Source organism: Saccopteryx leptura, chromosome 2 (assembly GCF_036850995.1).
Source record: "Saccopteryx leptura isolate mSacLep1 chromosome 2, mSacLep1_pri_phased_curated, whole genome shotgun sequence".
NCBI lineage: Eukaryota > Metazoa > Chordata > Mammalia > Chiroptera > Emballonuridae > Saccopteryx > Saccopteryx leptura.
In genome coordinates this window covers 346,721,687-346,734,901 of record NC_089504.1, presented here as the reverse complement: position 1 = coordinate 346,734,901, position 13,215 = coordinate 346,721,687, and the positions used below count along the sequence as shown (strand labels likewise).

Here is a 13,215-nt window from a genome sequence, read left to right as displayed (position 1 = left end):
GACACTAGAACAGAGATGCCCTCCCTCATTTCTCTCTCTCTCTCCCTCTCCCTCTCTCTCTCACACACACACACCAACTTCCACTGCCTCTCTCCTGAACGTGCGTTGCTTCCTTTCCTCCCAGCCCAGCGAGCTAACCTTCAGTTGCCATCTCTCTCTTGGCCTTGGCTCCCCCAACCCACGCTGGCACCTGCTTGGCTCCTCCCCATCCCCTCAGCCCTCAGAAGGCCAGGGCCCAAGGCCTGGGGCAGGGCACACATGGAACAGGTTGATGCTGTTCTCCCGGAAGTGGAGTGGGAGAGGGGCGGGGTCACTGGAGCAGGCGGGGTCCCTGCAAGCCTACTTACATCCTTGCCTCACAGAGGCATAAAGCCTCAGCCTGTCCTGGTGAAGGACAGTCACTCTCTCAGCCTACAGACCAAGTGAGCCCTGTTCCTCACCCAGATCCAGCTGCCAGACAAGACCCAGCTCCATTCCCTGGTAAGAGCTTGACGACAGTGGAGAAGGCAGGGGGTGTTCTTTAGATGAACAAGAACACAAGTGGGTCAAGAAGGGCTTAGGAGTCTCTGAGAGCCCAATAGAATAGGTGTTCTGATTGGCCTTGGGGAGCGAAGGGACGGTGGCCCTGCAAGCACCTCTCTGGTGAGGAGACTGCAGTCGTTCACGCCGCTGCCAGGTGAATCTGGCTGGCCCCAGGCGGTTGTCCTATCCCATCCTGGCCCTCCAAAGAATGAGGAGAACTCAGGAAGCTGGCAGAATGGCCCCATACTTCTGCGCGTGTGCCTCCTGCTTTCCCGAGTCTCTGAGGTGCCTACAGGGGAGGTGAGGCAGTTCCAGGCCTCTTCCACCCACGGGGATAATCTGGCTTTGCCAGCTGGCCACCCAGCCGGAGCTCCTGGACTTGAACCTCAAAGACAGAGATCCAAGAGTGTGAACCTCAGACTCTTGCAGGCCCCACATTCTCCGGGCCTCTCACCTCGACACATATCTCCCAGGGCCACATTCATTCGTTTGTTCATTCATTCCTTCCACACACATTTGCCAGGCTCCAAGTCTGCGCAGGCACTGTGCCCAGTGCTGATGGTACAGAGATGACTAAGAGCCATTTCCTTCCCTCTGAGAAGTCACAGCAGAATAGGTGAGAGAGTCAGGTGAATAGATCATAACAACATGAGGTTGCAGGTGTTTCAGAAGGACACCTGTTTTGGAGACACGGGGCAGAGTCACTAGCTGCCTGATCACAGAGGAGGCGACCCGAATTGAGTCTTAAAGGATGAATAGGGATTTTTAGAATGGAAAGGAGGTACTGTAAACAGAGGGGGCCCAACGGCAAAGAGCAGTGAAATGTCTGGGTCTCCTGGGCAGGACTTGGAGGGCAGTGGGTCCGCCCACACCCAGGGGCCCAGAGGAGGGCACAGAGGAGAGCACGAGGGAAGTAAGGGGGCAGGGAAGTGACCACAACCCAAAAAACAGGGCAACTGCCAACTGCCTCCCCAGGCCCTCAGCACCAGTGGTGGCGGCTCCCTCCCCGGCACCCCGGGTCCTGGCTGTCACATTCTCTGACAAGATGAGGTAGGACAGCGATGTGAGAGGAGCATTACTTCTATAGCTAATGAGACGCTCTGGCCAGGTTCTGAGCCCATGAACCACATGTGTGCGGAGTGAGAAAAGGACGCCTGATGAAGAAAGGGCAAGGCTGGATTCTCCAGCCCGACTTGTGGCTTGGGACAAGTTGTCTCAGCTCTTGAGGCCTCATTTCCTCATCATAAAACGAAGAACCTTTTGGTCCCTTTCAACTCAGACATTCCGTGGAGCCAGGCATCCTCAGGGTGATCTCTGTCTGCAGGGCCTTTACCGAGTCTCAGCCCCTCAACTTGCCGCTCTCCTGTCTCTCCACCCCCACCCCCAGAGAAAATGACCATGTTTGAAAATGTCACCCGGGCCCTGACCAGACAGCTAAACCCTCGAGGGGACCTGACACCCCTTGACAGCCTCATAGACTTCAAGCGCTTCCACCCCTTCTGCCTGGTGCTGAGGAAGAGGAAGAGCACGCTCTTCTGGGGCGCCCGCTACGTGCGCACTGACTACACCCTCCTGGATGTGCTGGAACCCGGCAGGTCACCTTCAGGTCAGCCTCGGCCGTGGGTTTAGGTACGAAGGGACGGGGCCCAGGCGTCAGCCTCCGAGGAGGACCCTGAAGCTCCCTCTGCCCAGATGCGGCTAGGTGTCACCTAGCCCACAGTTCTCACGGGAGGTGGGGGAGACAGACGGAAGCCTCTCAGTCCAGCCCCTTTCATCTTCTCCCTCCTGCAGATCCAACAGACTCTGGGAGCTTTGCCTTTAAGAATATGCTGGACGCTCGAGTAGAGGGGCAGGTGGATGTGCCAAAGACAGTCAAGGTGACAGGGACTGCAGGGCTGTCTCAGAACAGCACCCTGGAGGTCCAGACACTGAGTGTGGCGCCCAAGGCCCTGGAAACCCTGCACCAGGAGAGGTGAGAGTTGGCAGGGCTAGGGGACTACCAAGATGGGGGAGCGTGGTACGTGGAAAGGGTGCCTTATGCCCAGAGTTAGAGGTCACCGCAGGGCAGCTCTTGAAGATGGCACTTCTGGCCTATGCGTGCCTCCAGGCCATTTCCTAACCACTCCCCTGTCCTTCCAGTACTTCCGGTACCACCTCCCCACCTATCACACAAATAGGAGGATGAGTTTGTTCACATGAACTTGCTGTGTGACCTTGAAAAAGTCCCTTCTCTTCTCATGACTTTGGTTTTGTTTCCTGAAAAGTGATGGAGTTCGAGGGTTCCTTCCTACCCTAAGGCTCTATAAGATACACTGTGAAGGAAAAGGGTCCCCACTGCTCCTGTCTGCAGCTTGGGCACAGCCTCTGTTCTCATAAATAAAGCTTCAAGCCTGGCCCCGTACACACACCAGGCGGCCGTGGGGAACGCTTCCCCAGCAGCACACGGGGTGTGGCAGGTGCCGGGCTGATGCTGGGCACCTCAATGTTTGGGTTGACCGGGGAGCTGACTTTTAAGTAGTTAAGTAGTGGTTGAAAGAAGCAGGAGGAGGCTGGGCAGGCAGGAAAAAAGGACTGTGCTGCTTGGGAAGTCATCCAGTAAAATTTACATAGCTTCACTGAGTGCAAAGCATCCTTCTAAGTGCTGGGGTGCACTAGGACCTCTAGATCCAAGAACCTTGACATCTAGGAGTGTGAGAAAAATATACAACAGTAACTAGAATCCAAGGCAAGAAGTGGTGAGCGCCATAGGAGGAGTTTGTCTGAGTTTTGTGGCAGGTCACAGGCGCTTCTGGCTGGGGAATGAAGACAGACTTCACAGAGGATGTAGCCCGTGATCTAGGCCTTGAAAGATGAGTAGAAATTGAACATCCAAGGCCGGGAACAGGGCATTACTAAGTGTAAGTGAATCTCAAAACCTATAGGGACCGTGAATAGCTGGTTTGGCAGGAACAGAAGAGGTATGAGAGGAACAGTGGGAGATGTGGGGAGGGCCCAGATCACGGGAGACCCAGCTCAAGGAGCTGCAACCATTCTGTAGGCACCAGAGGGACCCTGACAATGATCTGGTGCATGTCGTGATTAGCCTGGCCAAATGGAGGAAGTGTGTCAGCTAGAGGACAAGGGACAGGGGTTTGAAGCAGGCAAACCAGGCAAGACACTGTCCCACTGTCCATCAAAGATATAAACTGAGGACTGAGCTGGGAAAAGCAGTGAAAACAGTGAGGGAGGAGTGGATGAAGCCTTTGAGGCAGCAAACGGGACTGGACTTGGCATCTGACCGCGGGGGAAGGGAGCGAGTGGGTTTTGTCAGAGGTGACTCTGACAGAGGCCGAGTGTACAGTGTGAGGACTACAGTTCATCGTTCTCGATTGTGTGCTGGGAATTTGCTAAGAGTAGATTTCAGGTGCTCTCACCACACACCCAAAAATGGGAACTATGAGGTGGCTATGTTAATTAGCTTGACTCTGGTAATCATTTCTCTATGTATATCTAATCAAAACATGTTGTGTACCTTCTACATATATAATTTTTATTAAATTAATTAAATATATAAAAATAAAAACTGAAATGACTGATATTTGACCCAAATGATGACATTAATAAAAGCAGGAAGACAGAGTTTAGAAGTGTATTTGGAGAAAAAGATTTTGAGTTCCTTTTGGATGTTTTGTCTTTCTTGAGTGTTCAGTAGGTACTCGGAGTGACTACAGTTAACCACATTGTATATTTGAAAGCGGTTAAGAGAGTAGATGTTAAAAGTTCTCATCGCAAGAAAAAAATTTTCTAACTATGTGTGGGGATGGATGTTCACTAAACTCACTGTGGTCATCAGTTCTCACTATACACCTGTATCAAATCATCATGTGTACACCTAAAACTAGTACAATGTGATATGTCATTGAGATCTCAATTTTTAAAAATTGTAAAGGTATTTGGAAATGAAGGTCTAGTGTTCAGGAGAGAAGTCAAGGGATAGATATATATGTGGTGGTCAGCAACATAAAAATTAGAACTATAAGAATGGAAGGAAGGTGTTGGAAGGAGTTCAGACAGCAGAGAACTGAGAACAGAATCTGAGAAAACGTAAAATTTTAGGGAAGCAAAGAAACTATTATAGAAAACGAGATGCAAACAGAGTAGATAGGATTTAGAAGCCATAAAGACAGGAGCAGAGCCTGACCAGGCAGTGGCACAGTGGATAGAGCGTTGGACTGGGATGCAGAGGACCCAGGTTCGAGACCCCGAGGTCGCCAGCTTGAGCGCGGGCTCATCTGGTTTGAGCAAAGCTCACCAGCTTGGACCCAAGGTCTCTGGCTAGAGCAAGGGGTTACTTGATCTGCTGAAGGCCCACGGTCAAGGCACATATGAGAAAGCAATCAATGAATAACTAAGGTCTTGCAATGAAAAACTGATGATTGATGCTTCTCATCTCTCTCCGTTCCTGTCTGTCTGTCCCTGTCTATCCCTCTCACTGACTCTCTTTCTGTCCCTGTAAAAAAAAAAAAGAAAGACAGGAGCAGAACCAGGGCAGCCCAGGGTGATTGGAAGTCAGAGGCAGCATCTCACCAAGGGTTTGGACAGCCAGGTCCAGTGTTGCACAGATTTGGGAAAGGTCTTTGAGTTTGGTGAATAGGAGATCATTATCAGTTTGGTTGAGGAGTGGAAATAGAAACCAAATTACAAAGAAATTTGAAGGAGGCAGTAAGGAAGCAAAGACAGTGAGTATAGGCATATCTTTTGACATATTTGCCAATGAAGGGAAGGAACAAAACTGGTAGTTTGAGGGAGTAGCAAGATCAAAGGACACGTGAGCAGCTGGAGAGGGAAACTGGTGTTAATAGCAAAAGAGAGGGTAAGAGATGGAGACAAAGGACCCCAGAAGAGTTGAGCAGACCTAAGAACAGGGAATAAAGAGGAGGGAACCCACCCAGGGCTGAGAGAAAAGATGAGAAAGAAGCAACGACGAGGCCCCGTTCTGGGCCAGGCACTGGGCCAGATGACTGCCCTGTGTCTCTCAACACCCTGGGGGTAGGTGTCATTATCTCCATTTTATAGAGGAGGCCACTGAGGCTCAGAGGAACCCTGGGTTTCAACCCCGACCTTTCCCCCAGATTCTCACTCTTTCCCTGACACCCCATGTCTAGATCCTGGGAGTGACAGAGAACAGGGAAGGCCAGGGCCCAGGCGGGGAGAGCTCTGGACGGTACCTTCTGTTTCTCCCGGCGCAGGAAGCTGGCGGCAGAGCACCCGTTCCTGAAGGAGATGCGAGACCGAGGCGAGAACCTGTATGTGGTGATGGAGGTGGTGGAGACCGTGCAGGAGGTCACTCTGGAGAGAGCCGGCAAGGCAGAGGGCTTCTTCTCCCTCCCGTTCTTCGCCCCGCTGGGGCTACAGGTTTGGTGCAAACACGCGCACATGCATGCATTCAGCCTTTCCTCAGAGGCTACATCAGCTTTGCCCCGTCAGTGCCCACCTGTACACTATAAAGGACCCATTCCTCCTTGCTCTTCAAGATCCATTCCCCTGCTGCTGACCAGCACAAATCTGTCTCTGGTCATTGATGCCCAGTGTGCCAGATCCCTGTGCCATATGCCACAGGGAACTATCAGAGAAGGGGAAACTCATAGTCATGGGTTTTCCTTCACGGAGCTCCCAATCTATAAGAGAGACCTCCTTGTTCTCAGGAAGCTCTCAGTCTCAGGAGGGGACACACAGGCTAAAGCCCAGAGAACACAAGCTTGGAAAATTCACTGTAAATAAATAATGCTCTACATACCTCTATGTAGTTTGTATAAATATTTAAGGGGTGAGTTGGAACTAGGAGAAGGATTAGTCATGGAAGGCTTCCTGAAGGAGGTAGCATGGGACAGATGGCAAAGAGGAAGAAGGAACCAGGGCCTGCATGGAAGCTCTAGGGCAGGACAGGGATGCACAGGCAGGTGATGGAGCAGGTCTGCCCAGTTCCTTCATGTGTCTGAACCAGGAGGAGAGATACAGATCGTGAGAGGGATAATCAGCAGACATTGAGCAGAAAAGCTTTGAAGCTCACTCCATAAAGTCTGGACCAGGTAGAAAAGCAATCAGGGACACCAGTGAAGGGTTCCCAACTTCATGTCTCCCCCAAGGACTCTCAGGCCTGGCCCTTCGCTTGCACCCTCAGCCCCCACTTCCAATGTCTCATACTGATGACCTCTGCGAATTCACAGATCCTCACTGTCTAATCCTAGGGATCCATAAACCACAAGGAGGCTGTAACCATCCCCAAGGGCTGCATCCTGGCCTTTCGAGTGAGACAGCTGATAGTCAAAGGCGAAGATGAGTGGGGTGAGCAGACACCAGCATGTTCTCCCCTCAAGACGAAAACTACCCACTCCAATACTGAGGCGTCCTGGTCCCCTCTTGTATCAATGCCAGGGAATCGGTGGGGGAGTGTGTTGCATTGTGGTCCAACTGCAGGGAACAGAGCAGCAGGGGCTGCTCTGGAGAGAGACTGGAGGGAGTCCTGGTTCTGAGCATCTTCTGTGTGCTAGGCACCGTGTTAGCTGGCAGCAGGGGACACAGAGAACAATCTCAGCCCCTGCTTCAAGACGTCTGTGGCCAATGGAAGAAACAGACACAGACACCAGTACTTAATGCAAAGGAGAAAATAATGTTATTCTAGGAAAGGATTTACAGAGGGGGAAAAAGGGATTACTGCCAGCGATAAAGAGCAAAAGATGCAGTGAGGCACTTGAGGGCAGGGTCCCAGCCCTCACAGAGCCCACAGACGTGAGATTAGAGAAGGAAAGGTGGGGCCGCTGGCTAAGGGTCCTGCTCTCCCCTCTCTCGCTCCTTACAGAAATCCCCCACATCTACAATGATAACATGCAGACCTTCCCTCCCGGAGGTAAGTGAGATTGCTTCCTCACTCCCCACACCTTCTGCCCCACCCCTGACATCATCTGCTAAAGTCCTGTGCCCTCTACTAGCACATACATACCATCAACCCCCACCCCTCAAGGAGCCCTGGTTTTGTTTTCCAAGTCCCTAGAGATATCTATACTCAACTTTAGGAAAGACAGAAAGAGGCATATAAATACCACCCGAGAGAGACAGAGAAACAGAAAGACAGACTGAAAGACACAACTGGAAGCAGAAATAGGACTTGCAGACAGTGTGTGTTCCCAAATTCTGGGAGCAGATGAGTTCACCTAGCCTCCACTGGTTTTTATGATGACAACCAATAAAGCTGCCTTGACAAGAGTTCTAGATAAAAAAGACACAAATAGGTTTGACGCTGACACGTGTGCATTGTTTCTGTCTTCAGAAAGGCCAGAAGAGGAGAATTTTTTCCGTAAGTGTCACTTCACTGTAACTTCTTTGGCTCAGAACGTTAGCACTTGTGTTTTCCTTCCCTCCTTTGTGGCTCTGACAGGGAACATGGCTGAGCAGATCTCTGCAAACGGTTGTCCCTGAAACTTGACAGAAATCCCAACAGCTTAGGGGAAAGCAGGGGAAAGGGAAGTCTCTGGACAAGATGCCCAAAGATGCCCAGGTTGTCCGCTGCCTCAGACCTCTGTCCTAGAGAGCCTGAGTAGCTATAACCTGTTACACGTACACCTGCACCTCCCAGCATCTCGGGCAGGAGCCGATGAGTCAATGTTGACAATTCAACCAGGTGCCCTTTTTCCCATTGCATTAGCTTCCTACTTTTAAAAAAAATTTTATTTATTCATTTTAGAAAGAGGAGAGAGAAAGAGAGAGAGAGAGAGAGAGAGAGAGAGGAGAGAGACAGAGGGAAAGGGGGGAAGAGCAGGAAGCATCAACTCCCATATGTGCCTTGACCAGGCAAATGCAGGGTTATGAACTAGAGACCTCAGTGTTCCAGGTCAACGCTTTATCCACTGTGCCACCACAGGCCAGGCCTGCATTAGCTTTTCTCCTGACCCATTCATGCCTCCCACGAGTGCGGCAAGAGTATCCTTAAGCTAGCTGGGTATCCTAAACCCCATTAATGTCTCATCACCTGGGTATGGCTATTTTATGGGAGGATTACATTCTTATCATTGTTTTCTTTTTCCCCCCCTCAGTCATCCAGGCAGCTGATGCTGGTAAGGAATTTTGTGAGTTCTACCCAAGACTGGCATGAAAACAGTGGGAGAAGCATTGGGATGGAGGGAGGGAAAGACAGGTGCTGCGTCCAGCTCCCAGGCATTAGTGCCACTGCCAGGAAGCCAATCTCTCCAAAGCTGGCTGGATGTGTTCCTAGAATGCCAGGCACCTAGAGGGTCAGGCCAAGTTTCAAGCCATTCCCCATCCAGGCACATCCCTGCATAATGACCCATGGATCTCTGCAGCAGTCCCACCCTGGCCTTCACTCAGTCTCCACAGTCATTCTTCTGTGTCAACAAACTCAGGAGAAGGGGAAATAGACCTTCCTTCTTGACTGTTAGCCAGTCTGAAAGAAAGGGAAGTCAACTGTCTGCTGACCCACGATGGGGCCTGGGAGCTCAGGGAGAATGAACTGCTGGTTTGGATGGGGATGTGGGTTCTGGCCCCCTTCCTCGTCCCTAACGCACCCCCCCACACACACACACACACCTGGGGCTGTTGGGTAACTTCATAATCGCATTCTTTGGTCAAGAAAGAGGAGACCAGGCTCAAGCCGGGAGCAGAGCGCAGGGACCTACGGGGACGTGCCAAGGGCCAAGTGAAGGAGCCTGCAGGGAGAGTGTGGCCTGAATGGGGGTTGGGGGTGCCCGCTCAAGGGCAGTTTGTTTGCCACTTTTCTGTCCCCACAGGGGAGGCACACAAGGACTTCAGGACACTAAAAGAAGAGATTCAACGAGAGACTCAAGAAGTAGAGAAGCTGAGCCCCACGGGGCAAAGCTCCCTGCTTACCTCCCTCAACAAACTCCTAGGGAAGAAAAAGGAGCTAGAAGACCTGGAGCTCACGGTGAGGTGCCAGTGGAGGCAGGGGGAGGCGTGGCAGAAAGAAGTTTCTGATTGTATGTGAGGGCTCTGGCGCTGGCAGAAGATGGCCAGTGGCCAGGGGACTCAATGGTGGTTGCCTTCTCCGAGGCTGGCCAAGTGCCCCCCCCCCCAAGCTGCCAGCCCATCGCTGCTCCCTTGGCCCTCAGGAGAAAGGCAGACAGTGCAGATTCCCCCCAGGCACGTGCTCCTTCCTGATGGACAGAGGGAAACAGCAGGCCAACGGGCCTGCTCTTAGAAGCCAAGGCTTGGGAGCCAAGGAATGCAGGAGTCCAGTACCTTCAAAACTTGATACCTTGATAAAGAAATAAGGAAATGGGATAAAGTTAACACATGCTACGGGACTATGTTACAGAAACTGTGCTGGGCCCCTTACTCGTGTTATGTTAAGTTACCTACCTTTCCCCCCACAGCTTGAAGGGGCTCTAGACAAAGGACATGAAGTGACGCTGGAGGCACTCCCAAAAGATGTCTCACTATCAAAGGAGGTTATGGGTGCCATCCTCTACTTCCTTGGAGCTCTAACAGGTAAGTAAGGAGTAAGGTCTTCATTTATACACCCCTTCAGTGGCAGAAGTGAATCACTGAATGAATTCCCAAATGTTTGAATGAATGAACTCATGGGTAAATGAATGAATGCCAGGCAAATTATACCACAGTTCAACAGTTTATATTTTTAAAAAACTGGTCTCATCCCTAAGGATTCACTTGCTCACCTTGATAGTCTGAAAAGATGGCCTGGTCTTGCTAAAAGAGGTTGGGATAACCCTGGTTTTATCAGCCTTTTATTGAAAAGTTCTACATATAGCTAAGCTCATCACTTTTTTTATCAATATGTGTTAGCTTTCATTTCAGAGGATAACATCTGCTCTTACCCCTGAATTCTCTTCTTCGCTCTGCATGAAACATTCCCCCACTTAGAAGAGCTCTCTCGTCCTTCTGGTATAAGCTGAGATGTTTGTTCTGTTAAGAAGTCTGCTCTCAAATGCCAAGACCAAAGTAGACCCCTCAGCTATAACTTCCTTAATACTGTACATTGTATCTGCACGTTCGTTTGTTTTCTCAAGACTGCAAGTTCCTTGAGTGAAGGGAGTATACAATGTGTCTGTAAAGTCATGGTGCACTTTTGATCGTCACAGGAAAGAACAAAAGACAATAGAAATGTGAAATCTGCATCAAATAAAAGGAAAACTCTCCCAGTTTCATACCTATTCAGTGCAGTTCGATGTGGGCTCACGCACAGATTTTTTAGGGCTCCTTAGGTAGCTATCCCGTATAGCCTCTACAGACTCGTCACTGACTGATGGCCTACCAGAACGGGGTTTCTCCACCAAACTGCTGGTTTCCTTCAACTGCTTATCTCACTGAGTAATGTTATTCCTATGTAGTGGCACTTCATTATAAACGCGCCGAAATTCACGTTGCACTTTGGTCACGGATTCGAATTTAGTGAGCCACAGAACACACTGAACTTTCCTCTTTCCTCTGTACTGTCCACATCTCGACTGGCATGGCTGTGGGCTGCTCCGCTGTATACACGGTGTTACGTCATCATCTGCACATGTGCACATGCTGCCACATCATCCTACAGAAACTGGGAGGGTTTTCCTTTTATTTGGTGCAGATTTCACATTTCTATCGTCTTTTGTTGCTTTCCTGTGACCGGTCAAAAGTGCACCGTGACTTTACAGACAAACTAACATACCCAGCAAAGGGGCCGGGCATAGAGCAGGCATTCAACCATGCATGAATGCATGAATGTGTGAATTAGTTGATGCTGAAAGTCTGGAAGTGTACCGATTTAAAGTCTGCAGTCCCCTTTGCACCAAAAAACACACATTTCTCTCTCTGCTTTTTTCTCCAGAGTTAAGTGAAGCCCAACAGAAGCTGCTGGTAAAATCCGTGGAGAAAAAGATCCTCCCTGTGCAACTAAAGCTGGTGAGAAAAACCAGCAGATACCGGGGAGAGTTTGGGAGGGAGATAACTAGAAGCAAAGGATACAAATTTAGCCTCATGGCAGAACCATCCTAGAAGGCTTCTGTCTTATCCCAGGAGCTCATGCCCACTTCTTATTTCTCTCCATGTTTCTTCCTTTTTGTTATTGTACAACTAGAGGTAGAAAAGTACATTTCTGGATGACTACCTGGATTTCTTAACCTAATATTGGGAGAAGAGACAGAAAACTATGGTTTTGCTTAATCCTAGCCAAGTTATGTGAGCACATCTTTTAATGTCTCTGAGTCTCAATTCATTCCTCTGTAAAACGAGACTAAAAATAAAGGTGCTGCCCCCTGTACAGGGTTGTTAAAAGGTCCAGATGGAGTTGTAATGTAATGAAAAGAGTTACAATAAGAGAAAGGTAGCCATCTTCGTGATTCTTATGACTTAGGAAAAAGAAAGAGAGGTTTCCAGTTCGTTCTTTTCATGCTATTTTGGTTCCTTTCCAGGTGGAGAGCACAATGCAACAGAATTTTCTACAGGATAAAGAGGGAGTTTTCCCCCTGCAACCTGACCTGCTCTCCTCCCTTGGGGAAGAGGAACTGATCATCACAGAGGCCCTAGTGGGGCTGAGTGGCCTGGAAGTGCAGAGGTCGGGTCCCCAGTACACGTGGGACCCAGATACACTCCCGCACCTCTGTGCCCTTTATGCTGGCCTCTCTCTCCTACAGCTGCTGACCAATGCCTCCTAACTTGCCTTTTCCATCTGCCCCCTGCTTCCCATTGCCTTCCCTACCTCAGTGTGCTATGTCCTTCACATCCAGAGGCATTTCAGAGCCACCAGGCTGAGGATGATGAAAATCTCAGCTGATCAACCAAATAACCAATTTCCACTTCTCCAACTCTATATCTCCCCCTGCCCCTGCAGCTCTGCAACCTGCTAAGCCCATCTGCTGATGCTTAAATCCTCCAAAAGCAGAAACACTCAAACTTTTAAAATTATGAACCATTTCAGCAAACCAAAATTAATTAATTTCCTATCCCAATCTCTCTCCCTTTTATGCTTTCAAAAATTAAGTTTTACTGAAATTAATGGAAAATATTTCATTTTGCATGAAATGTCTTTTGATGTATTTTTTTTAAGAATCTATCATAAGAAAATTCTTAACTTGTGCCAGAAAATAAAATAGACATTATCGCTTGACCTGTGGTGGCACAGTAGATAAAGTGTCGACCTGGAATGCTGAGGTCACTGGTTCAAGACCGGCTTGCCTGGTCAAAGAACGTACGGGAAGCAACAACGAGTTGAATGCTTCCTGTTCCTCCCTATCCCTTTCTCTCTCTCCCTCTTCTCTCTCTAAAATCTGTAAATAAAATCTTAAAAAAATAAAATAGATATTATCATACTACATATAGATCATAAGTACATGAATACTTACGCTGCCCTCAGGCCAGCTGGAAAATACACAGAACTGCTAGGGGATAAAGTGTGCAATCTGGATTCTAAAATGAGATCATCAAAGCAGCTTGTCTTTAAAGAGGAGCCTTTGCAGTCCTCTGGACTTGAGTTGAGCGACTGGAACAGGCAAAGACCTAGAGATACAATGTATAAGTCCAAAACAAGAGTTAGACAACTTTCAAGTTTATTGAATAAAAAAATACAGATACGTCTTTTAAAAATGTAAATGAATAAAGATACCCAAGAATATGACTGACCCAAACTTTTAATTAGGAATTGTGCAATTATTTGCCGACTTCACCTTTTTCTCTTCTGCTCACAGTTCA

At 49.2% G+C, this 13,215-nt stretch overlaps 1 protein-coding gene across 2 annotated transcripts; it reads left to right on the top strand.

The window, feature by feature from the left end:
• Nucleotides 1-365: 365 nt before the first annotated feature.
• On the top strand, nt 366-13,070 carry GSDMA (gasdermin A). Of its 2 annotated transcripts, XM_066366373.1 has the most exons (12): nt 366-480; nt 1,910-2,128; nt 2,314-2,494; nt 5,751-5,916; nt 6,750-6,846; nt 7,361-7,408; nt 7,829-7,855; nt 8,592-8,612; nt 9,303-9,457; nt 9,906-10,020; nt 11,357-11,430; nt 11,940-13,070. In XM_066366373.1, exons 2-12 carry the CDS (start codon nt 1,915-1,917, stop codon nt 12,180-12,182), a joined length of 1,341 nt encoding a protein of 446 aa, XP_066222470.1. In that variant the 5' UTR covers nt 366-480; nt 1,910-1,914; the 3' UTR covers nt 12,183-13,070. The 2 variants fall into 2 exon arrangements, with proteins under 2 accessions (XP_066222470.1, XP_066222468.1); XM_066366371.1 differs by lacking the exon at nt 7,829-7,855 and having other exon boundaries at nt 371-480.
• The last annotated feature ends 145 nt before the right edge of the window (nt 13,071-13,215 follow it).

Coding starts and splice junctions, on each gene's coding strand:
- GSDMA (XM_066366373.1), top strand. CDS start 1,915: ATGACCATGTTTGAAAATGTCACCCGGGCCCTGACCAGACAGCTAAAC. Junction 8,613..9,302: donor CATCCAGGCAGCTGATGCTG/GTAAGGAATTTT, acceptor CTGTCCCCACAG/GGGAGGCACACAAGGACTTC. Junction 9,458..9,905: donor TAGAAGACCTGGAGCTCACG/GTGAGGTGCCAG, acceptor TTCCCCCCACAG/CTTGAAGGGGCTCTAGACAA.